This window comes from Hippoglossus stenolepis, chromosome 21 (genome assembly GCF_022539355.2).
Source record: "Hippoglossus stenolepis isolate QCI-W04-F060 chromosome 21, HSTE1.2, whole genome shotgun sequence".
Classification (NCBI taxonomy): Eukaryota; Metazoa; Chordata; class Actinopteri; order Pleuronectiformes; family Pleuronectidae; genus Hippoglossus; species Hippoglossus stenolepis.
In genome coordinates, this window is record NC_061503.1 from 6,683,263 (window position 1) to 6,707,272 (window position 24,010).

At 42.5% G+C, this 24,010-nt stretch overlaps 2 protein-coding genes across 4 annotated transcripts; one reads left to right on the forward strand and one right to left on the reverse strand.

Annotated features, from left to right (window-relative positions):
* The first annotated feature begins 1,268 nt into the window (after positions 1 to 1,268).
* On the forward strand, positions 1,269 to 14,523 carry mms19 (MMS19 homolog, cytosolic iron-sulfur assembly component). Of its 2 annotated transcripts, none has more exons than XM_035146636.2 (31): positions 1,269 to 1,419; positions 1,914 to 1,962; positions 2,696 to 2,796; positions 2,954 to 3,039; positions 3,225 to 3,299; positions 3,849 to 3,918; positions 4,059 to 4,187; positions 4,297 to 4,358; positions 5,231 to 5,317; positions 5,437 to 5,511; positions 5,850 to 5,927; positions 6,496 to 6,634; positions 7,676 to 7,830; positions 7,997 to 8,075; positions 8,200 to 8,325; positions 8,401 to 8,482; positions 8,960 to 9,057; positions 9,226 to 9,387; positions 9,956 to 10,111; positions 10,216 to 10,315; positions 10,467 to 10,569; positions 11,503 to 11,580; positions 11,673 to 11,799; positions 11,914 to 12,020; positions 12,319 to 12,375; positions 12,527 to 12,713; positions 12,807 to 12,889; positions 12,987 to 13,151; positions 13,414 to 13,473; positions 13,790 to 13,890; positions 14,001 to 14,523. In XM_035146636.2, the coding sequence occupies exons 1-31, from the start codon at positions 1,332 to 1,334 to the stop codon at positions 14,029 to 14,031; spliced, it is 3,096 nt and encodes a 1,031-aa protein (XP_035002527.2). In that variant the 5' UTR covers positions 1,269 to 1,331; the 3' UTR covers positions 14,032 to 14,523. The 2 variants fall into 2 exon arrangements, with proteins under 2 accessions (XP_035002527.2, XP_035002528.2); XM_035146637.2 differs by having other exon boundaries at positions 11,506 to 11,580.
* An 857-nt stretch (positions 14,524 to 15,380) lies between these two features.
* On the reverse strand, positions 15,381 to 23,966 carry zdhhc16b (zinc finger DHHC-type palmitoyltransferase 16b). Of its 2 annotated transcripts, none has more exons than XM_035146639.2 (11): positions 23,652 to 23,966; positions 22,648 to 22,710; positions 19,949 to 20,262; positions 19,651 to 19,845; positions 19,368 to 19,456; positions 19,254 to 19,282; positions 19,013 to 19,146; positions 18,020 to 18,105; positions 17,808 to 17,931; positions 17,109 to 17,179; positions 15,381 to 16,982 (listed from the first exon to the last, which is right to left on the reverse strand). In XM_035146639.2, exons 3-11 carry the CDS (start codon positions 20,213 to 20,215, stop codon positions 16,880 to 16,882), a joined length of 1,098 nt encoding a protein of 365 aa, XP_035002530.1. In that variant the 5' UTR covers positions 20,216 to 20,262; positions 22,648 to 22,710; positions 23,652 to 23,966; the 3' UTR covers positions 15,381 to 16,879. The 2 variants fall into 2 exon arrangements, with proteins under 2 accessions (XP_035002530.1, XP_035002529.1); XM_035146638.2 differs by having other exon boundaries at positions 19,949 to 20,258; positions 23,652 to 23,965.
* Between the last annotated feature and the right edge of the window lie 44 nt (positions 23,967 to 24,010).

Below are 24,010 nucleotides of genomic sequence, written 5' to 3' on the forward strand. Positions count from 1 at the left end.
CTTGAAAAGTTGGTGGGACTTACTGGCACTGTGCTAAATTGGTTCAAGTCTTACTTACAGGATTGGGATTACTTTATAGTGGTTTACAGACTACTACTCAATTGGTAATTATAAATCTGGGCAAATAAATATTACATGTGGTATTCCTCAAGGGTCCATTCTCGCACCACTTTTATTCAATATTTACATGGTCCCTCATGCTCCGATTATAGACTATTATGACATCTCTTACCATACTTATGCTGACGGCACACAACTCTATATCAAAGTGTCGTCACAGGCACACAGTGCCTTTCTTTTACTGAGTAAGTGTATCAAACATATCAATGAGGGGATGTGTTAGAAGTTTATCCAGCTAAATCCAGAAAAGACAGAGGTTATTGTTTTTAGTCCCTAAAATGAAAGGTTGAAGGTCAGTGCTCAACTCGACTCCATGACACCAGAAACTACAAACCAAGCCAGAAATCTGGCTGTAATAATTGACTCGGACTTGAATTTCAACAACCACATAAGAACCATTACTAAATCAGCCTATTACCAACTCAAAACAAGACACAGAAAGACTTGCTGATGCATTTATTTTCAGTAGGTTAGATTACTGTAATGGTGTCTTCACAGGTCCTAACAAAAAAGCAATCAGGCAACTGCAGCTCGTTCAGAATGCTGCTGCTGGAGTCCTCAACAACACCAGGAAAATGGACCACATCACACCGGCCCTAAAATCACTGAACTGGCCTCCTGTGTTTCAAAGAATCGATTTAAAAAATGTACTACGTGTCTACAAAGCACCGAATGGTCTCTGAGTAACTTGTTGGCTCTGAAGCATCCAGACCCCTCCGGTCCTCTGGGGCAGGTTTACTCAGTGTGAAGGGTGAAGCAGCATCTATGCTCCCCACCTGTGGAACAAACCATTACCTTTGGTCTTCTGAAACTGTAAGATCATTCAAATCAGGCCTGAAAAAACACTGTCTTTTATTGCAGCTCTCTCATAAATTCAGACTTAACTATTTATTTTCTTTTTTTTTAACAATTTTCCTATCTTTAATGTGCAAATCTCTTTTAATTCAGTGCTTCTTTTTCTTTTTGATGGTTTTTATGGAAGCCCATTTCCGCCACTGTGATGAAGAAAATAAAAATCCTGTTTCTCATAATTATCTCACTATTATGACTTAGTATCTCATAATTATGAGATACAGGATTTGTATTTTCTTCATCACAGTGGCGGAAGCGGGCTTCCATAGTTGTTTGCCCTGTGTGCGAACGCTGCTGAACATTTCACCCACCACTCTCGGGCGCATGCGCAGTCTCAGCAGCGGAGCCTCAGGGGAGCGATGGCCGCGGACAGCTCCTTGCTGCTGTCTCTGGTGGAGGAATTTGTCTCGGGACTCCAGGACAGCAAGGCCAAAGACACCGCGACAGGTAAATAAGTTTGTATAAGTTTGCGATTCACCCTCCGCAGCGGCTCGCTGTGGAATATCCGCCATTGAAGCGAACCTGAGCGGCTGCCTCCACACGGCGTGATGCTCGGGTAGCTAACAACATCCTGCGAGCCGCCGCGACCTCATGACACTTTCGAACACGCGCTGTGACACGTCTCGGCTCACTTTGCCACTGTGCCAGCACGTATTGAATGCAGCCCTGCTCTGTTATTCCACTGTCATTGCTCGAGTGCTGTGAATTTGAACGCTAGCCCCGCTGAGGTCTGACCGCATGCTTGCTGCTTGCTAGCTGCCGTGTTTGTGTCCGTGTGGAAAACATCCCGTCAGTGAACTCTGTAACTCTGACCCCCGCCAGTGCTGCTGGGTAATCTGTAGGTTACAACCACAGATAACCTCAGTCACACTCAGGTCTGTGTTTTTGTGAGGTGATGATAATGTTTATGGCAATCCCACTAACCCTGGTTTTATTTCCAGGTGTCAAAGATGGACAGTTTACAGTCCTGCAGCTGGTGGAGGCACTGGGGTGAGCTGTCAACCTGCTCAGCAACAGCACACACACGACAAGAACATAAACTAAAGCTGCAGTCACTTATACCAGTTTGATAATAACCACTGGTGCATGTCAGGGATCACCAGTGGATGTTAGGGACACATCTTCCGGCCCCACATCAGGCTGATCAGACGTGTGTGTGTGTGTCCCTATCGTCGTGGGGCCCAGTTGGGGTCTTTTCTCCTGATCCAGAACAGTCCGTGCACGACACTCATGACATTTAGCCATATATCACATCTGGGCAACATCAGCGAGCCAATACCAAGAACCCAAACATTTTTGAACAGCTGTATGCTACTAACCCTGTATGGAAGTGATGATTGTAATCATTGCTGTATGGCCTGGCTCAGGTTACATGGCTTAGTAGAACAATACACACAGATAATTAATGTCATTGAACTTCTTTTATTATCTAGTTTGAAAAAAAATAATAATAATAATAATCGCATGAAGAATTCAGGTTCAGGCAAAACTGCAGTTTTATCTGGGTGAAACTAATACACTTTAAAGATCAGTACATAGATTTGCATACTCACCAAGGCCTGGCATTTTCTGCCATATAGGCATTGTAATTAGTGGTATCAAAGCACCTTTACTTTAACTTAGGTTCTAAGAGAATAACATAGTTGTTAAAAAGTTATTTTGATATCACAGACTTGTCACATATTTCACTTTCATTACCTTCTGCATTTGATCTTGATTGCAGACTGAGTTTGACGAGCTCTCAGCCTCACACTCGAGCCAGAGGGGTCCAGCTGCTGTCTGAGGTTTTGCACGAGTGCTATGGAAATCTTACAGAGAGAGAAGGTGCACTTCTTTTCTACATAGTCTTTGGTCGTTTTCTGGATAGTAACATTTTCAAACCATCATAATAACATGTCATATTCAAATTTTAAACATGGTATTTGGATGCAAAACCTAGAGATATTTTGACAGCATGTCTCCCTGTCCCTCTTTTCCATAGTGGAAGTGCTGATTGCCTTCTATGAAAACCGCCTAAAGGACCATTACGTCATCACACCATCCGTCTTACAGGGGCTCAGAGCTCTGGTGAGTGTCTGACTGCGGTAGCTTTTCTTTGACAACAACATCTGAAACATCTTGCATGAGATGGATCGACTGCTAAACTTGCAAGACAGTTTTTTTACATCGGAAAGTCGGAGAATTGTTTTGAGAAGTTCCAGATGTGACGGCGGTGACCAACATGCACATTGTGTGTTTTGTGCTTTTTCCAGACAAAATGTGCGGCGTTGCCTCCTGGCTCAGCCGTGTCCATGCTGAGGTCTTTGTTCCAGGATGTTCACGTACAGGTGAGATTCAGTGTGTGATATTTTTAACAAGCAGTTTTTATTTAAAATATATCTAAAGATGTTTGTTTTTCTGTTGAGGCTCTGTGTGTTTTTTGATTCTGAACGGCGTCTATCTGTCTCTTTAGACCTGTGCAATATCTCACCACACTTTATCTAGTGTGATGATGATGTGCTTCTTGTTTCCTCTGTGTTCTGCAAAGCACTTCCTCTTTAATTAAGTATGGTTTGTGGGTAAACTGGACTAATGTAAGGGCGTTTTCACATCTGACAGTCCGGACCAAGGTTTTCTGTCTTTGTTTACACTTTATCCGGTTAGTTTTGGTTAAAATTTAGGGAGCACACTGAAGAATTCGATATGACATACGTGTGTTCTGTTGTCATCACCTACGTGGGTTTGTCTACCTTTACTTGACATGGTTTGTAGATGATATCACCACCAATTTCAGGTCCGATCTTGGTCCGAGACACTTTTCACAAAATGCTCCAAATTGTTCTTGAGTCTAGGCATTATGGGTAAAAGTTTTATATGTTCTGATAATTTTTCTCTAGTCTCTGATGCTGGCAGAGAGGTCGTGCGTCTACAGCATGCTCATCAACCTCATGGAGACCAGAGAGGCTGGTAAGAGATGTGTAATAAGCAGGTGTTTCACCTGGTAGATATTACTTTTTCTCATTTTAATACAATAAGAAATCCTCTCTAATTTGGGAGTTGCTGGTCAGATCATGTTAGAGTAACTATTTTTCATGATTAATCCACAGAGCTGAAGGGTTTAGGGGCAGACTTTGTCTTTGGCTTTGTTCAGTCAATGGATGGTGAGAGGGATCCTCGCAACCTCCTGCTCGCCTTCCAGATTGCAAAGAGCATCATACATCGAGGCTATGATCTAGGTGAGAGCATGTGCAACATCTCTCTCGCTGTTGTATCCCATGGACTCTGTTGCTAATTGGGTATGTATCCGTTCTGCCCCCCCTGTTAATTTTCTGTTTGCTGTCTCAGGTAAATTCACAGAGGAGCTGTTCGAAGTGACGTCCTGCTACTTCCCCATCGACTTCACCCCCGTAAGTCCCTGTTTACTCAGCTGCTTTGGGCTGAGAGCCGATGAAAGCAACAGAGAATAGCAGACAGAAATGTCATCACCGACTTCCTGTGACCTCAGACGAACTCCGCCCAAAACAATGATCGAGCGTCTGCCTCCTCATCTGCTCACGCACGTTTGCCATTCTTTGCGTCACAGAGGCTCACAGCTCTGTGATGACTTGTTGACTCTCCGGAGCAAACCAGCAACACGCTTCCACAATGCTGCTGATATGTTGCTTTTGTGTTGCGTGACGACTGCAGTGTTCTATTACCACAACACAATCTTAACATGCCTTGTTAGTCTTTCACATGAAGGTTTGCATTTTGTATTTTGAACTTAATCCAACTTGAAATATTAATAATAACTTTATTTATCAACACAAAGTACAAACTCCTGCAAACCAGTCCACCTATAGATCCGGTATTCAGTCAAATGTTCATGCCAATTTAAAAATAGTGAATGATAATAATAATACATTGTTCAATTAATTTAAGCTAATTGGTAGTTAATTGTAAAGGCAGGAAATACATCAAGAAACCTGTCTCGTTGGTCTAAGCGAAAAGATACAAAGAATTTATCATCAGTACTGATTTTCTAGATAAATCCAGGTTGCTTAAATATTATTTAGTAGTTGTTTCTTTGTCAAAATGTAAAAATCTTAGAAACAGTATTAGACACTGAAGCATTTTTTTTTCAAACAAAAATGTAATTATTAATCTCCATTAATGTCTGTCTTCCTCCCGGAAGATTTACATATTGAGGTTAATTGGAGACTTAGGTGTGTTTTAATAACCTGTTCATCTCTTCTTGCTTTACCTTCATTTCCCCATAACCACCACCCACCCACCTCAGCCTTCTAATGACCCCCACGGCATCACCAAGGACGACCTAATCGAGGCGCTGCGGGCCGTCCTCTCCGGGACACCAAAGTTTGCAGAGGTAATGGGAACGTTCATATGTTTGCTTTTTGGTGTAGTGAACATTTTCTGGCCTGAGAATAGTTGAGCTGTCAAATGTGAGATTATGCTTATGCTGTGTTTGTTACTGCACTGTTGCAGTTCGTGTTGCCTCTCATCATTGAGAAGCTGGACTCGGACGTTCAGAGTGCGAAGCTGGACTCGCTGCAGACTCTGGTGAGATTTCCCTCTCATTTCTAAAACTCTTCTGTGCTCCTCACTGTGGGGTTGGAGATAGAAATATTTCGCTCAAAATTATTTCCCATCTCATAAACCCAGCTCTTAGAGGCTAATGTGAATGATAAGCGATTATAGAACACATTGTTACTCTTAACACCATTAAGGGGCTGAGACAGTTTACAGAGAGTGAATTCAAATGTATAATCAATTAATTCGATGCAGTAATTTACTGGTAAAGGGCAGGAAGATGAAACAAGAACAAAAAGTACTATTTAGGAAAAGTTCTACCTGACTGGTTATTACTTATTTATTTATTAGTTATTTTTACTTTGCAGACTTCCTGTATGTCACAATATGAACATAAGGACTTGGCAGAATTCCTTGAGGGACTGTGGACATCACTGCGCAGAGAGGTTTGTTTGAAACACAATTTATATCAAAACAAAGTGTTAGTGCAGTGTCTATTATACCAGATACATTCATGTAAATATTATATAATTTAATGTATATATTAAGCCCTTGTTAAAAAGACAAGTTCATTGGTATTTTTATGCGTCCAGGTCCAACACTCGTCTATTATATAACATTTTAATCACATCAGTTAATGGTTAATAATCTATTAACAAGCATTTGTTGTGTTTTTGTTGCATCAGTTTTTATTGTTTTTCCAGTTGAAAATGATATAATTAGAACACAGAGGGAAGTGACTTATGGCAGCAAGGTGCCTGGAACATTAAAATCCTCCAACAGAAGAAAGGAGTGATGATTCATCAGCACTGAGATTAACTACAGGAAAAGCCCCGAAGCACAAAGTTTTATGGGAAGAGAGGAATAAATGCTGTTTCTCTTGCCTTTGTTGTCTGAACAACGCTGCTAATGATTTCAACAGGTTTCCTCCTGTTCTTAAGAGACTACTCAAATGAACAAAGGGTCGGTCTCTGAACCAGAAGCTAATGTTCTTGTTTCATTGTTTCATCGCAGGTGTTTCAGACATCCAGCGAGAGGATCGAGTGTGCAGGCCTCGCCGCTCTCACCGCACTCACTTCCTGTCTGTCTCGCTCAGTCCTCAACTCTGACTCTGAAGACTCTCTCAGCACCTTCCTGGTTCTTGTTCTCACAGGTGAAGTGCTGAAATCGAACTTATGTACACGTACTTGATTAAAAGTAAATATGCACAGTTGTACAGATAGGGCAATCCAAACATAGTCCCGTATAAAAGAAGTCAAAACAAAAGCAAAGAAAAAAGACAAATTTACACAATACAATACAGGTGAAGTGAACAGAGACGTCAGTTTTATTCAAACTTGTTGGACATTTAAATAAAACTAAATTGTAAACGGGATTAAGGACTAAATAATGGTCCTATGCAGTCAGAATAACAGGAAGGCAGTACTGGTGAAGAAAATGACTGTGTTAGTGGGAGGGTTTGCTTCAGTGCAGCGCTGCTTGAGTAGATGGGCAGGAAATGATACCACAATTTGACAATGAGACTGTTTGACTGCAATGACAATAAAGATAATCGGGTTTAAAGTGTCAATATTTTAAGTAAAGAATAATCAAGTTCTACTCGTAGTTGCTATTGGCGGTTACACACATAACCCCAGCTCCAAGCTCTTTAGCTAAGCGTGACTAAAGATTTGTGTATCTAAAGGTTCATACTGGCTCATTAATTTAGAAGCTCAAACTAACACATCCATCAGTTGGTTACTGAGGGTAAATCTGAACCTTCCAGCCATTCAGAATCCAGACATTAACTCAGAAAGTTGTTCTTGTCAGGGTAGAAAAGCCTTTGAGACAGAGTGTGAGACACTTAATCCAGGGCTTTTAGTTGTGGACGGTTTTGGCCGAGAAACGCTCTCTGCTAAGACACCTCCACCAAGGCCCAACAGTTTCCTTCAATTCAATCCAGCAGCTCCAAATTTCAATTTCACCATAATGGGGGCTTTCTTGGCCCATGTCTCATCCTTCCACCAAGTTCTGTTCCGTACTTTTACATAATCTTGCTAAGAAACAAACAATCCCCTTGGCAGAGGTAATAACTGAGCCACATTTCTCCAATTAAACAAGTAAATAAATCAAACGGACTCCTCAGTTTCTCATCTGAAGTAAAAGTCCAGTGATCTTTTTTTTTTTTTTAATGAGAGCGTATAATGTGTTCCAGACTGCAAACATCATCTGTGTGAGCCGGACCTGAAGCTCGTGTGGCCCAGCGCCAAGCTGCTGCAGGCCGCATGCAGTGCGTCCAGCAGGGCAAGCCACATCATCACAGCCGCTGTCATGCCCGCTCTCGTCGAGCAGTACAGCAGCAGAACACAGGTAAACAAATATAACTGACACCCAGAAGTTTATTAAGTTTAATTTGAGCAAGTTAATGTGAGCTTCTTTCTTCAGCTGTTCTATATTTGAACATCTTTAAATTATTGCAGCAACCAGCAACTTTATAATAAACAAGTAAACGTGACTTTTTCCCCTCCCTGAGCAGTGTTCCCATAGACGAACGTTACTGGAGGTGGTGCTGCGGTTCATCGAGTCAGTGACAAGCAGTCAGTCCTCAGAGAACGGTCAGTGCTGCATTCATTATTTTATTTTATTTAATGCCACATTCATTACTATTTTACTTCAGAACATCAAATCCACTTGTCATGTTAAACCGGTTTCTTTGTGCGTTTCATCCCTCCACATCAGAAGAGAGCATGTTTTTAGCCTTTCGCCAGTCTCTGTGTGACATGGTGTTCTCAGCCTTGTTGGAGACTAATTCCAGTCTGCAGATCACTGCCACCTCCATGCTCACCTCACTGGCACAGCAAACAGGTGAGATACGATACATTCCTACAATCACAGTTTATAGTCTGAGTGAGATTACCTCAGACATTCTTTCTCTGTCAGGTCTGCTGTTGGACGCTGATATCGAGCTGGCTGTGGATCACCTGACCAGACTGCTGCTGACCGAGGAGGATGAGAAAGTCAGGTGAGCTCACGGTTGAAACTTTACTATGTAAAGTGCCTTGAGATAATGTATATTATGATTTGGCGCTATACAAATGAAATGGAATTGAATTGAACTCTGGAAAGAGTTTGCCTTTTCACATATGAAGACCAGCAGGAGATTCTCTGGGTCAGATACAATAGGAAAATGTCTGAAACATTCAGGCAAGGAGTGGTGCCTGGGTAGAGCATGCGTGAGGCAGGACATGAATTATACATTCTACTGCGGAGAGCCCCTCAGGAAAATGTTCAGAGTTCAGTGCATGTATGAAAGCAGCTACAGAGACACACACTTTCTGTTTCTACTCAAGTACTTTCATTACTTAGCAGATTCATATCTACAAAATAGAGGGGGGAAAAAATTGGTGTCAAAATTTTTTTTTTTTACACTATCTGATGTTGCAGTTGAACTGAACAATATTCTTGTTTCTCTGTGTCTTGGTTCCGTTTGTGGCTTCAGTGTTGCTGTGGTCGATTGTGCCGGAGCCTTGGCAGAGCTACACCCAACAATCTTTATCACTAAATTCATCCCAAGACTAAAGAAGGAGATGTTTTCTGGTTAGTGAAAATCCTAATCCAATAGTATAACATCTGTACTTTCAATGTGGAATATATAGAAACACCACACAGATATTAATATTTGTATTATACAGTGTGCGGTAATAAAAATGGTGAATTTATGATGAAAATCCCAAGCAACCTTTTCCTCGCCTCTCCTCTGCTCAGAGCCCATGGATCAAGACAACAACAGAGAAGCTTCTGAGCAACATTCTCATCATGCAGTGCGTAAGCAGTGTTTGTCTGCCCTGGCTGCGGTGTCCATCCGACCCAGTGTTGTCCAGGAGAGCACGCCTGTCCTCCTGGAGGTCCTCAGCTTGGCACACGCAGGTAATCTGTCTGTAGAGATGGTCCAGGGCTTCTAGTAAGAGACTCACTTATTATTAAGTGATCGATGGAAGTGAACAGTGCAGTAAGATTTGTTACAATTAACCTGTTAGATGAAACTCTTCTAATTTTATCTTCAGCAAATTTCAGCGATCGAGTTTACATTATATGTATCTTTGGAACTTTGAGTCCACAAATGGTTCATAACAGATTATTGAGCTGTAACGACCAAATAAAATATTTTTTTTTATCTATCAGTTTCTTTCCTGACATAAAAATTTGATGGTTGAAGAGGTCAGGAGGAATGATACAATATTAAGGGTCAAATATTGCTAAATCTCCCTTCTACAATGTGTCTGTCAAATCACACATCAGTTGTTGCACACAGTAAATTCATATTTATGCTCAGCGTTAGTTATGTAAATGGCCAAAGCATTCCGTCTATACTTTGGATTAATTTCATCAGCATTTGTGCACGTCTTCTGAAAGCTTATGAATGAATCAGATTAGTTAAAACCTGACCAAAAATAAACTTCCTATGAATGAAACTGAAAACTCATGTCGCTTTCAGGTAGCGTCGGTTTCTCAGTGGAGGAGGTGGTGTTGGCGTGCCGCAGCCTCCAGAAGATAGCAGAGCAGGTTCAGGACACTGAGGAGACAGGGCAATGCTTCCATGAACTCATCATTCCACGCCTGCTCTCACTGGCGCTCCAAGCGGCCCTGCAGGGTAAGCAGTAGATCCATCATCCCAATCTCAAAAAAAGTTTCTAAATAACCTGGTTTAAGGTTAACGGTGTCTGTGTTTCTCACCCACTTGTTCATGTCTGGCAGGTGAGGGGTCTTCTGGTCGTCGTAGTCCTCTGGTAGAGGAAGTGGTCCTGTCTGCTGTGGTCTCTGTCATCAGTACCTCCTGCTCCAGGCTGCAGCCAAAGTCAGTACAATCCCTCTGCCATTGTATTTGTGTTTTGTGGGCTTTGTTTATTTAGTGTAGCGAGGTCCCGCCGATACACATGCTTGTAAAAGTGTAAAAATGTACCGTAAAAGCTTTTTTTCAAGAGGCGTCTGTTGTCTCATGTCGTCAGGTTGGCGGGACAGACGGCGGCTAGGGCTGTCTCTCTCTTCTTGGACGATGATGTCTCCTTTTTGCCCGACAACTCCTTCCCCTCACACATCCAGCTGCTCAAGGTCTGTGTGTGCAGGGATTTGTGTATTTATGTGTGTTGTTTGCTTTGCTTCAAATATTGCACAGGTTCCTCATCATTGCCTCACTGAGCACTTAATGATTATTGTTGTTGAAGACAGATTACAATGTATTGCAGAATTATTATGTGTCCCTCACATCATTAATATATCTAGGACTGAAGCAAAAGAAAACTTTGGTCAACTGAAATGAAAGCTGCTCTTTAACCAAATGATTGGTGCTTGTTATCGATAGATTAACTAAATTAACAACAATCATTTTAACCTTATTATTAGACCAAACATACTGAAATATGCCAATTCTATTGTGTTCACACTCAACACTTCAAATGTTAAACATGACAGTTGATGTAACATCCTAACGCAGACAGGTTTGCCTACTGGAGTTAGATGATGTGCCATGTTACTTGTTGAGCTGTGTTATGCAAAATGCTGTTTGCAGACTGTACAGTTTTTGGGCTTCATGCAAATCAGCATTCTCACAACTTTATGAACCAATGCCATCACAATATTTACACCTAACAAGGCCCAGCAGGCCCCTTATGAAACAAACACATCCAAATTCACTAGATCCAGATTTTTATTTGGATCTGCACCAAATAGCACACACTCATAATATTCAGACCCCTACACATAACTGATTTTCTGGTGACCTGTCCCCCCTCCACCATCGCAGGTCAACCATTATCTGTACTAAGCGCTTTAGATAATAGCTGGATGATGAGTCAGCCTGAGAGCCAAACACTTGTAAAGCTGATTAACTCTAATTATAAACAGATTCAATGACGCTCACTGAAGATGCTGCCTATTTATTTTCCAGCCCTAATTTAGCTCCTTATTATCTCGGGATTCGCACTATTTGTTCATGTCAGTGTTACCTGAAAACTTAATGAAAGTCATGATGTCATGTTTCCCCAGCAGCCGCAGAGGGAGTCATGGAGCCAGTCACAGATGGTTTGTCTGCTCATGGGCTGCGTCTGTTCCTTACCTCGCAGTGTGAGTCTCATTCTGAAGACCTAATTCTCCTTTATTGAAATGTTGGAGTTCCTGAAGCTGTGTTCTGACTTCTGACTGTGTGTGTCGTCTAGGTCGCGGTGCCTCAGATAGACCAGCTGCTGTCTCAGCTGGAGGAGATGAGCTGCACCTGTAACCACCCTCTCGCATACACCTCTGCTGCGAAGTGCTTCGCTGGGCTGATCAACAAGCAATCGCAGGGTCTGTTGATTATGACATACTCCTGTCAGTAGTCACACGTTTCTGTGAAAGAGAGCGTCATCCTGTCAGTTAAAATCTGTTAATGCTTTGTTTGGAATTTGTTCTTTTCTTCAGGTGATTCTCTCGACAGCTTGATTCAGAGGACGATGAAGAGAGTGTGTGGAGAGCTGGACTCTACATCGTCACCTGCCCGCACTCAGGCATTCACCCTCATGATCTGGGTAAGAGTTACACTTTTCAATACAGCTGCTTTCAGACACGCACTGAAGTCCTAACCTTCTCCTGAAGGTATTCAGAGGGGCTGCATGTGAGAATGCAAATGTCTGAGTCAGTGGCTCCCACATTCTCCAAAGTATTTCCAAGGTTTTGGTCAGACATATGTGCATAAGTATGTGAAAATACAAATTTAATTTATTCTACCACCAGCTGTGGATCTATTAATTTAGTTCATGGATATATAAATAAAGTTGTTTCAGTATAAGAAGCAGAAAATGCAGAACGGTTGCTTTTCGTCTTCAGGTGGCCAAAGGTTTGCTTCTTCGATACCACCCTATGTCCACAGCACTGACTGACAAGGTAAATGCTGCATCCACTCTCTCACTGATATCCTTTATTTGATTTACTTAGCTTCATTCTTCATGTGCAGTTTAACACCTGAAATTGGAAAATGGCAGCTCATGCTAGTTTGGTGTCATCAGTTAATTTCTTATTCTTTTTCTTCGTGAAGCTCTTCTCTCTGCTCGACGACGCTGATCTGGGTGCGATGGCGGCAGAAGGTTTCTCGTTGCTGATGAGCGACTCTGCCGAGGTCCTAAACCGCGGCTGCCATGCCGACGTCCGCATCATGTACCGCCAGCGCTTCTTCAGTGAGAACTCGGCAAAGTTGGTTCAGGGCTTCAATGCTGCGCCGCAAGGTTCGTGGGAACAGCACTGCTGAGGAAAGTGTTGATGTGAAATACTGTTGGTCAAATTCAGCATTTACAGGAGATTTTTGTTCTGTCCCCCAGAGAAGAAGTCCAACTACCTGAAGGCTCTGTCCAACATCGTCAACAAACTTCCGAAGCAGGTTCAAATCACTGAACTACCAGCGGTGCGTAAACTGGAAACTCATTTGTTCTCTTCAGGTTCTCTCTTTGGGAAACATTCTATCGTAACGTTTTTTCTTTTTTTCTTTCATCCCTGTCCAGCTCCTGTCCCTGCTGCTAGAGGCCTTGTCGTGTCCCGATCAGGGCGTCCAGCTGTCCACCCTGTCCTGTCTGGAGCCCGTCCTCATCGACCCACCGCCGGCTCTCATACAGCAGCTGGAGGCTTTGTTCAGCAGGTTGCTGGCCCTCGTCTCCAGTCCTACCATGGTCAGTGACATAATGTAACTGCCAGTGCTTTCTGCCTTGACCGGTTTTCAGCAGCTCAAGGTGAAGCTGAATGTTGGCAGCAATGAAACAAAGCAAGAAAATGACATGAAGACACACGAAGCAGCTCATTGCTCCTGTTCAAAAGTGGCATACTGCACATACTCACAGTTGGAGCACAACACTGTATCTTAGTCAATCTGTGCATGGCATGAACATGTTAATGATCCAGAGCATTTAACAATATTTTGTATCTTTCTTGCAGAGCGTAAAGATCACCTCGCTGCGCTGCATCCACGCCCTCTCCCACCTGCCCACACATGAGGTAAAATTCAAAATTGTCCATCTTTAAAATGTTGATAATTTTAATCATATCACAGCAGGAATGCTCTTGTTTTCTTTGTTGTCATTTGTCGATTATCACCCACTGGAACATTACAACTTCTCAAAACTATTTATTAAGTTATTCATACTTGTTGCTGCATCACTAAGTGCTATGTCCAGATTTGACTTGAAATAAGATATTTTTGTTGACTGAAGATAAGCCACACGTCCTTTCCTGTGTTTGAATCAGCTTGAGTAATCTGTACCACGTAACTTTCCTCAAGATAAAAAACGATTTCTTTGAACTTTTGGTTCAGATTTTTCCATTTCGGGCGCGGGTTCTGCGAGCTCTGGCTCGGCCTCTGGACGACAAGAAGAGGAGGGTGAGGAGCGAAGCGGTACTGGCACGAGGGGAGTGGTAAGAATCAGCCACCATTGTTGCAAGATGATGTCATTTCTTTTCCTGTACTGGTACTGTTTATAGCTGGTTCTGCACAACAACTCATCTCTGTCAAATGTTTCTCGTAGGTACCTTGTGGGAAGTCCTGGGGGAAGGTGATTTTTTTTTTTTTACATCTCAACACCACCCTCGTCTCCCGTTCCTTCCCCACCCCGACCTCCTCTCTCTCCAGGACCACGTCCTCACAAACAAACCCCACAAGAGCTCCTGCTCCTTGGTTTAACTCCACCCACCATCTTCTCCCCCTTTTTACTGGCATTCTTTAGTTGCCTGTATCCTCATGAACGCACAAGTAAGAGAATGTGGACTCCCTTAAGAGTCCCTTAAGTTACAAGAATGGAAATTTGAATACGTTTTATGCCTCGTGTACGTTGTCTTTCTCTCTACACGACGCAGAAATTGTGTGGATTTGTGCCATGACACTTTGATTGTGTATAATTTTTGTACTCTTCCCAAAGTTTTCTCTTTCACTCAGACCCAAGAATTCATTATACAGTGATGACATTTTCAAATATTAAGTATGTTTGCTTGATAAATAACCACATTTTATCAGATGATTTTCTGACTATTTACTAAATAATAAAACCTGAAGCGTTTTTTCTTTATTTGAAAATCTAAATTAACGAAATAATAAGTTAACTATATGTCAGATCTCAAATTTAAAACTGCTCCTGATGAATGCACTGGTGTGGGTCAACTCCTGCATAAGAGAGAAAGTGAAGAGTACAGAGCTCATATAGTTGATGAGTCGTCTCCTGAACTGTGGCAGCAACGTTTTTTTTAAATCAACTTTTATGAACATCTTGAGAAGTTTTATTGTAGATGAAAACTTGGAGCAGCACTGAACCCAGCAGACCCTTACAACCTGTTTATCTTCTCATCTGGATGAATGTGTGTCTGAGCAGAAATGTCTTAAAACAGGTGGTGCGTTTGATTTGAGTCACCAGCTGGGTGGGGTTGTAAAAACCAAGGTTCCTCACAGGGTGACAAGAATCGAGCGCTTCTACATGTGTCGTGTCTCCATTGAAGCGCGAATGTTGAGTTTAATTTTATTTTTTGATGTTAATGTTAATTAATCAGTGAAGATGTGTCAATTTATCAATGGCTGAAGCAGTATTGAAGCTATATCATAGTTAAGGTCGAGTCATTTCTGTAAGCTCAGCTGACTTTGGACCTCACATCAACTTATGCCAAGGAAATAGACAAATATTTAAATGTCTAACTTAAGATGTCATTAAAGGTTTTCTTGAAAAAAAGATTCTAACGTAATTTTTGTGTTTCTGCGACAGCCATAAGAATGCTTTGAGATAATCCTTCTAGATTTGTCACAAGTGTTCACTGAACTCACAGATTAATTTCTTAGAATTTCATCTTCATAGGCCAAAGTCACAGTAGCTTCTTGAACATGATGTCTCAAGTCATATCAATGGAACAACAGTAAAACCAGGAAATATCAAACACTTATTTTATTTAAAAAAAAAAAAAAGAGAACAATAATTGGAGCACAGCTCCCTTTGGTTACACACAGGGATGTGTCATGTTTCTATGGCAACTACAGATTCAACTCCTTTTGAAATGAAGAACACGTGGGGGTGAAAAAATAAATGGAATTCACAGTGACTTTTTCTCACTTATTTAAATTGCCTAAGTTTAAAGGCTGAACCCCCAAACAAGGCACACAAAATTTGTTCTTTTTTCTTCACCTAAATGTAGGGAGCAAAAGATTCAAGTCAGAAATTTTAAGAGAAGTAGATCAAACTCTTCGGCACCAGAACATCCGTTCATATCTGTGGTTCCTAAGCTCGTCGGCACACTCCATCACATCTCCACTAAACACTGCAGGTGTTAACAGAGTAGTTCATGAGAGAAATAGCTTTTGAAAATGACATTTTAAATAATCATAGGAAATCAATCAAACAAGATCATTTAACGTTAAAAAAGTCTTTTCATCTCATTAAGACAAACTTTCTTAAATAAGCAGACAAGGTTTAGGCTCAGATCCGTGACGACATGTCAGGGATACAGTGTCAGTTATTAAAAGGTGCTGTGCTTTGCTTTTTATCATCTCTGAAAAGACTTTAATGAAATCTAGTCTGATGTTTCATTCTCCTCTCGTTTCTGCTTCCTGTCTGTTTTCAACAACTTCTGAGCTCAAATCTACAGGATGAAATGGTTTTGACAACATTGGATCCACAAGTCACACAGTTGACCTACATCTTTCATGACCTTTTTTGTTGCAGGGAATCGGACATTAAAATGACAGTGATCGCCTCGTGCAGATGTTTCACCAAAGCAAGTCCCGACCTGCTCACTATTTTGCAAGGGCAACATCTCAATCACTCCCTGGTGGCTGGCTGCAGTATAGCTCATACATTTCTCTCAGATGGTCTCTGTCATTTTAGGTAGTTGTTATCACACTGATATATACATACAAATGTTAGTTTTTCTATTAAGTTTGGTTTTAATTTGTAAAATGCAACCCACAGCACCGTTAAGATGCCGTTACTCGATATGATCTCCATCGCCTCCCGTACGTCCCTGTCTCCTATCCATGCTCCCACATCACACTCTTACACGGGGGAGGCTGTAGTGCTGGTTCAAGAAATGCGCAGGAAATTCAGTCTTTGCAAATGGTTGAGAGTAAGGAGACCGAGGTGTGTGCTGGCCAGCAGCACCTTCTGTAAATCAATTCAGCCGACAGCGCTGCAGTCGCAGGGTGAAGGTCTACCCCGACTTCACAAGGCTGCCGACAGATGGACAGTGAGACGGTGATGGTATTTTGAGGCATGACGAGTGGTTATGTCCGTAAACACCTTTACACAGCAAAGCATCTTTTTCCCAGAGGGAGTGGGAGCTTCTTGCTCGTCTTTAGCCACGTTGCTCGTTATGTAAATTCAGGATAAATAATGTGGTACATTTTTTTTTTTATAAAATGAACCGGTGAGGGTCAGATGGCCATGGGGTCTCTCCTGGTGAAGGTGCAGTCCCACATGATGCCGTCCCCGTGGGGAAGATGACTGGAGGGTAGCAGGACCCGTGTGAGCCAGTGACTGAGGACGAGAAGAACAAGTCGATTCAAACGCAGCTGAAAACGACAACACCACAACAAACTTGTTCCTAACTCATTTAAGGTACGATCACAAGCACAGTTCAGGAAAATGCAAAACTGAACCCACCTTCTTTTCTCCACACCGAGCAGTAACTTCCAGTTGTTCATATTGCCGTGATGGTAGGGATTTCTGAACACCTGCATTGTACCAGAACATGAAGAACCATAGTCAGAGTTGGATTTTAACACTTTTAAAACAGTAATAAAAAAAAATGAATCGTCTTTAAGTTTACTATTCTTTCCAGTGTTGAAAGCAGCCGTGCAGTAACTCGGCACATACAGTCTATAGTGCTGGAAACCAAACATCTATGAAGACTGGACGACATGACAGCTCCCCAAATGTGAAGCCAAAGTCTCTCTGGTGCCCCCTGGTGGCTGGCTGCAGATCAGTCATAAACCCCACCTCCGATAACGTTTCTTAAAGTTGGTTTCTGTCATTTTAAGTAGTTCTCATCATACTGGTGTTTGTTCCAGTGCACATTTTTTCCCATGAATTTGGTTTTAATTAGTTATTTGATGCTGAGCCGTCATAATCAATCATGAGTCAGTCTTGGCTGTCAATCGACCGTGTGTATCGACGGGACCTCAATATCGCGATTCCACTTCACGATCACCACTGCGCAGACCCTGACTCCAAATGACGTCATCAGCGCAAGACGGCAGTGTTCGTATCCGGGATATTTTGGCTTCATTTCTGGATAGTGGGAGGAAGTGGAGACGCGTCGTCCATCTTTATTTACAGTCTATGATCCCAGTGTTTGTGTACCTTGCCCTTCTCCCTGAGTCTTCTGATCTCTTTGCGGTTGATGTGGCGCTCCACGCTGGTCTCCGCTCTGCAGATGAGTATGGTGTGCCACAGGGTGAGTCCTCCCAGAGCTACTGACACCGAGCTGGAGAAAAGGTGCACGTGGGGGGTTACATTACCACTTTCGTTCGATTTTTAAACAGAGAGACTACCAGCGGTGAAGTGTCGCTCACCTGGTCAGTACCCAGAGGTAGATGACACTCTTCTGAGCAGTGGTTTCTCTTAAGGTGTAGTCTGGAGTTGGGATCTGATAATAAGTCTAAAAGGGGAGAGAAGAATAGGGTCAGACTTATCAGCTGCTTTCTGAGGTCATTCCTCCTCAGGATAACACTTCTTACAATATGCGTGAGCTAAGTCTTAACACGAACACGGTTTGTTCACCATCTGGCAAACAAACACTCACGAAATGAGACCATCCTAGATGAGAGGTAAATATGAGAGCAGCAAGTCAAGATCCCTTTCAGATCTCCTGTTTCACTCGTCTTTTGCCATTTGAGATCGACCTCTGCCTCCTTGTTACCGCCTGACAGCCGCTACCAAACTATTCATCACAGACAAATTTGGTAACAGCTGATAACAACAATAGGTAGTTTTTACATCTTAAATAATAAGGGAGAATGGCATGTCTGTCATCGCCAAAGCATCCCCTGCAGGCCTGGAAGTGCACTATGTAAATCTAGTGTACCGTGCTGGAACATTCAACCTGCTTTAAAGCATACGTCAGACATTAGCAACTAGAGCTCGCTCGTCATTCTCAGTGTGGACAACAAGGCTAACAGAAGAAACCGAAGAGGAAAAGAGAAAGTGAGCGAGTAAGAAAACAAACAAGAGTGAATATCGGAGCATACAGGACAGATTACGACCTGGCGTTGCTGTTAAGCAAGTCATAACTTTTGCTATGTCTGGTGCTGTTGTGCTTGCTTGATGTTGGGCTGCGTAAGTGAAATTGTCGACTCGCAGTTTATCATCAGAAGCCAAGTAAACCCATTCGACAAAGGTTTAACAAGTTAGATAAACAATTAAAGCTTGTCGGTTGTCAACAAATGCTTGTGTGTACAAGCTTGGGGGAGTAGGGGGGAGCCTGAGTATAGCCGAGAGCAAATCTTGCATTGAGTCGCTTTAAAGTCTGAGCTTAGTTCGCAGCCGAGGTGTTCCTGCTGCCTCACCTCTATAACGCTGTATGCCTCCAGAAACAGTTCCTTGCTGCTGAAGCTGCAGTAGAGGCAGCCCAGGGTCATGTAGAGGCAGAAGGAGAAGAAGTAGCGATGGTTGAAATGGCCCACACAGTTGTTCAGCCAGGCTGCATATTATTTTAAGTTCAACGTGATTCAAAAGTGGGAAATAATACAAAATAAAGAATTAACTGTTCATGCATTTCCTGACATTTCTTCATTAAAAAAAGGATACGACAGTGGTGGTCCATCTTCAAAACACACCTGCAATAAAACAGAAAGTATTTTCAGCGAAATAATAAAAATTTAGCAAATAACTCTCATGGAAGAAGTTGGGAAATGATCTTACATGTTGCAGATGCTACAGTGGTGCGTCCTGGGCGGTTTTGGAATGATGCATTTCTTACAAATGGACACTGAGGGGATATGAATTTTGTCCTAAAATATAGAAAACAAAGAGGATAAACCGTATGAATCAAGAAGTCAGGTTTTACCAATTTACCAATGACACAGCCACAACAAATACAAGAGCAAATATGCTCCCTTCTCTCTAAAGGCATTTTCTTGCACCACACAACAGTGAAGCTATGCTGCGTCTATACACAGTTTTTATATGTTAGGGGTTTTGAGACCTTGGGCGGGTGTCCAGGAGCCGTGGTGGTAGCCTTGTAGTAATGGAAGACCACCATGACAAGGAGCCAGTGGCCATAGCAGAGGTGCCAGACCACCCAGTGCACAGGGTACGTGCTGACGATCGTGGGCAGGACGAACAGGTAGATGACCACCACGACTGAGGTGGTCAGGAGAATGACCAGACAGACGAACACCTGAGAGAGAAAAGGGGAAGGAGGGTAACAGACAGTGAGGAAAGACGTGAGAGGTGATGATGTGTAGAAGTGTAGAAAGAAAAGAGAAGAGAAGCAAGCTCACCACTCCAAACCACCGGGTCACGTTGTCCACGATCCAGTAGACGGGTTCAAACACACAGTCCAGCAGCGTGTCCGAGTTGCTGAGGCTGTTGTAATACAGGGACTTGAGCAGCAGTTTGCTGTAGCTCCACAGCTCCGACAACCTCCCGCTGATTCGGACTTTGTTCCCTCCTCCTCCTCCTCTTTGCAGGCGGCACAGCCGGCACCAGCGCAGTGCGAGTCGCATGGCCCGGGAAATCTGCCACCTCCAGCTACTGCCCATACGCATGCCACCGCCACCACCTCCTCTTCCTCCTCCTCTCCTACACACTCTGCCTTCCAGACACACACAAACACACAGACACAAACACCAACAGTTACAAAAGCAGGCTGCGTAAAACAGCAGCTCTTCCTGGCTAAGCCTGATGACCGCTGAGGTTCCCATTGTCGCCTCCAGCTCAGGAGGAGTAGGAGTTTGAGCTCCGACACAAGAGAACAGGCAACACAGGGGACTCCCACTCATAGAAAGCCCTTTTCTAGAAAGCGGCCTCCCTGTGACATCTGTCAGTCAAAGAAAACAAGGGCAGGAGCTCTCAGGTAATTGAGCTACGCCCCCATCGACCCCATCAAAAACGTCTTCTCTTAATAATTCACAGCAAATCAAGAGATCAGGGCCAGGACCTTCCAGTAAATTGGCGGGGGAGATGCAGAGTGGTAACCCAGTAAGAGGCAAATGGGACGGGATGAATGTTGTGAGAAGGAAATAAAGTGGCTACCTGATCCTGGGGCATCATTTCATGAAAGTGAGTATTGGTTACACAGATAAGGCTTGTTCGGGCTCTCCAAAATAAGAAGGCATTAATAATGCTAACCAGGGACAGTGAGAGCAAAGCCGGGCTTCCAGCTGCTCTTTGTTCCTTTATCCGCTTCTGTTTGACTTCTGATGGTGGTGACCACAGTTAACTCGGCTCTATTCTGTCATTTGTCAATATTTTAGCTGAGAATACACACTTGGTGAATGTCTGACACACAGACTGTCAATAAAGAAGAAGACTTAAAATATCCCAGAGCCAGAGTTTGTGCAGTGGCAATCATGGGATTCTCAGGACATTTTCAAACCTATAGTTTGTTTGCTTTGGTCCAAATTAGTTGGCTTCTTCTCACACAGAAAAAAAATTCAAGTGAACCAAATCACACAGCTTCAGTGGTTACTGTGGCTGACAGGAGCGAGAGAGAGAAAAAAAACAAAGGCAAAGGGTCATATTTGCTCCAATACCTGGAAGGCAACCTACACGTTTTGGTTTCTTCTTTTGCAAGCTGCCAGCAACTTGTGATTGCACTCTGTCGTATCCCAGAATGCAAAGTGCACTTGGCTGCAGATCAGACCTGCAGAGTATTCCTCGCAGCCTAGTCAGATCAAAGTCATAACATTCAACAAATGATTCAAACCAGAGTCTGTTTGAAAAGCCTGCTTTTATTTTTGTCATTTAATTCATGTATTATTTCTTTTGTTGGCAGAAATGGTCTTCCATGCAAATGAGGCTGTTCGTCTCTCCTCTGTATTGTAATTCATAAAATAACCTTTAGATTTCATCATGTGAGAGAACAGCAGTTAAATCGGTGGACAAAATTAAAGGTTAAATTAAACAATGTTTTTATAATAAGGGCTGGATGTAATGGCTGAAATATGAAACATGTACCACCATGTGAGGACACCTCTTCTCACTGCAGACAGGCTGTTGGTTGATGAAATACACTGTTTAAATGAATACTTGATATTAATCTAAAATGCTGCGTACCAGGCACAGACGGAGAACACGAGGGCGCGCCACAATCACAGCAGGGTGCCGCCGTCTCTATGACAACCTGTGGGACTAAATCTGGTCTCAGAAGAGAGGCTGATCACTGTCTGTCTGACTCATTGTAATAAGCTTTACCTCGTCCTCTACCTCAGAGAACGACGACATGTCTGCAGGTTCTTACTTTTTCACAGGATTTCGGTTTAATATGAATGAATCAAAAACCAAGACAGACTGCTTGCACATGTTGAATGTTGGACATTACAAACAAATTTGGACAAATTGCACACTCACGCAACTTTTATCTACATAATGCACATTTATAGAACAGCCCAATATTGTACATAGTATTTCTGTTATTGTCTTATTTATCCTAGATTCTGATTCTATTGCTATTTTAATTCCTACCACATTTTCCACATGCATCGCTACTCTATTGGAATTACTTAAATCAGGAATTGTGCATGGATGTTGGACATGTAATCCACCCTGTGTAAATTGTGGCCCCTTTATGGCCCCAGATTCAGAAAAAATTGCTAGATCTGCCACTCTTCATTTCAGTGATGGTGATTGGTTCTTGGCCGACCGCACATCCAGGTTTTCCAGCAGCTAGTCTTCAGTAATAAAAATGTTTTATAATTCATAGTCTCTTCTCTCTGTACCCTCGGCTACAGAGTAATAAACTGCGGCTAAGTCTCAGCTTGTATACCGATGACTTAACACTGACTCACCACATCCTCTCTTGGTGTGGATTCTTTACAAGTATTAACAAATACCTCCTCTGCATGTCAGTTCACAGTTTCCTGCACTCATGTACCTACTGCATGTGATGTAGGCTCAAATGAGACAAGGGTGTAAACCGTTAAAGTGGAGTAATAATACAGTTCAGGGTTGTTGCTGTTGTAATAATCTTACTGCTTACCTTAATGTGAAGACGTGTGACTATCTCTGCCTCTGGCCATGGTTATTAGGATACTGTGTAGACCTGGAAAACAAATTATTTGGGTGATTATTAGAAATAATCAGCAACAATTTACAAGAAAAGCAGCTTTTCTCTGCTTGATACTGTTGATCAGACAAAAGAAGCAACATGAAGACATCACATTGACCTATAGGAAACTGTAGACACTATTTTCGGATATGTTTCAGACTAATTTACCACGTTTTCTCTTTCCTGTAACCTGTTGGTGCTAGAGGCCTCTCCCCGTTAAAGGATTCATTTATTGATAGAAAAACAGATCTGTTGATTTATTGATCCCTTAATTCATCAATTGGCCCTAATATAGTATTATAACTACCTTATACAAAGTCTTTTATTCAAACTCTCTTAACTGTGCAATAATCATTCTGTCTGTTTAATACAATGGTTCATGTGCAATCCATTTAAAGTACACATTCTCAAACTGCACATACATTACTGTATATATTAGTCTTAAGTACATTCATATTTTTTATATTCCTTACACTTAAGTATTACCTTAGACTAAACTATTACTTATTACTTACTGATGCCTATGTTTGACTCTTGCTGCTGTTATATTGCAAATGTCCCCATTGAGGGACTAATAGAGGATTATCATATCTTATCTGTTTCCTGTCCACCCCCATCAAACCACAATGTAAATCCTGTGGGTTTGTTTACTGTCAAAACCAGATCATCATCATCATGCTATTATACACAACTACAGACTTTAAACTATATGTAGTACTTGTTACTTGTCGGTAGCTACAGACGACGAGCATCTACCGCTGAAGCCTCTCAGTGTGTGAGTGGTGGATTGGCTCCAACACGTCATGCTGTGTTTGTAGCTAGCTAACTGCTTCACAGCCCCGGTCCACCTTTAGCCCGCCCGTGCTAACGGTCCGTTCACACACACACAGCACACTGACCCGGACTAAACCGGACAGGGACATGCCGTAGTTTACCTGTACAGGTGAAAGCGGTGAGGGAGCCTGCAGTTCGTGGTCAGGACATGATCAGGCTACATGTTAGCTCGGGTCTCCACATCCTGACCGCAGCGAACACAGCCCGCTGCAAGACCGTCTATTGGACAGATGACTCACTCACCTGCAGATTAAACTGTCGCGTTCTCCGCTCCACAAAGCTGACTGCGAGTTAGTTTTATATTTATTCAAACAGTGGGAGAAAGATGTAGTTTTAACATTCATACTCTAATGTGGTTTGTTTGTTATTTACTAGTTGCACAATGGAAGGCTCCATATTTCTATTGCCCCACTAAAAAATAATACCCAAGTGGCACCTCGCCTCTACGCTTCTTCTTTCC

Bases quoted from the DNA above. Each gene is read 5' to 3' on its own strand.
- zdhhc16b (XM_035146639.2), bottom strand. From the start codon at position 20,215: ATGCGTATGGGCAGTAGCTGGAGGTGGCAGATTTCCCGGGCCATGCGA. The intron at 17,932-18,019 runs GTGAGCGACACT...CCTTTTCTCCAG, and splicing joins TACCTCTGGGTACTGACCAG to CTCGGTGTCAGTAGCTCTGG. The intron at 17,180-17,807 runs GTACACAAACAC...GGTACAATGCAG, and splicing joins GACTCAGGGAGAAGGGCAAG to GTGTTCAGAAATCCCTACCA.
- mms19 (XM_035146636.2), top strand. From the start codon at position 1,332: ATGGCCGCGGACAGCTCCTTGCTGCTGTCTCTGGTGGAGGAATTTGTC. The intron at 12,376-12,526 runs GTAAATGCTGCA...TTCTTCGTGAAG, and splicing joins CCACAGCACTGACTGACAAG to CTCTTCTCTCTGCTCGACGA. The intron at 13,474-13,789 runs GTAAAATTCAAA...CTTTTGGTTCAG, and splicing joins CCCACCTGCCCACACATGAG to ATTTTTCCATTTCGGGCGCG.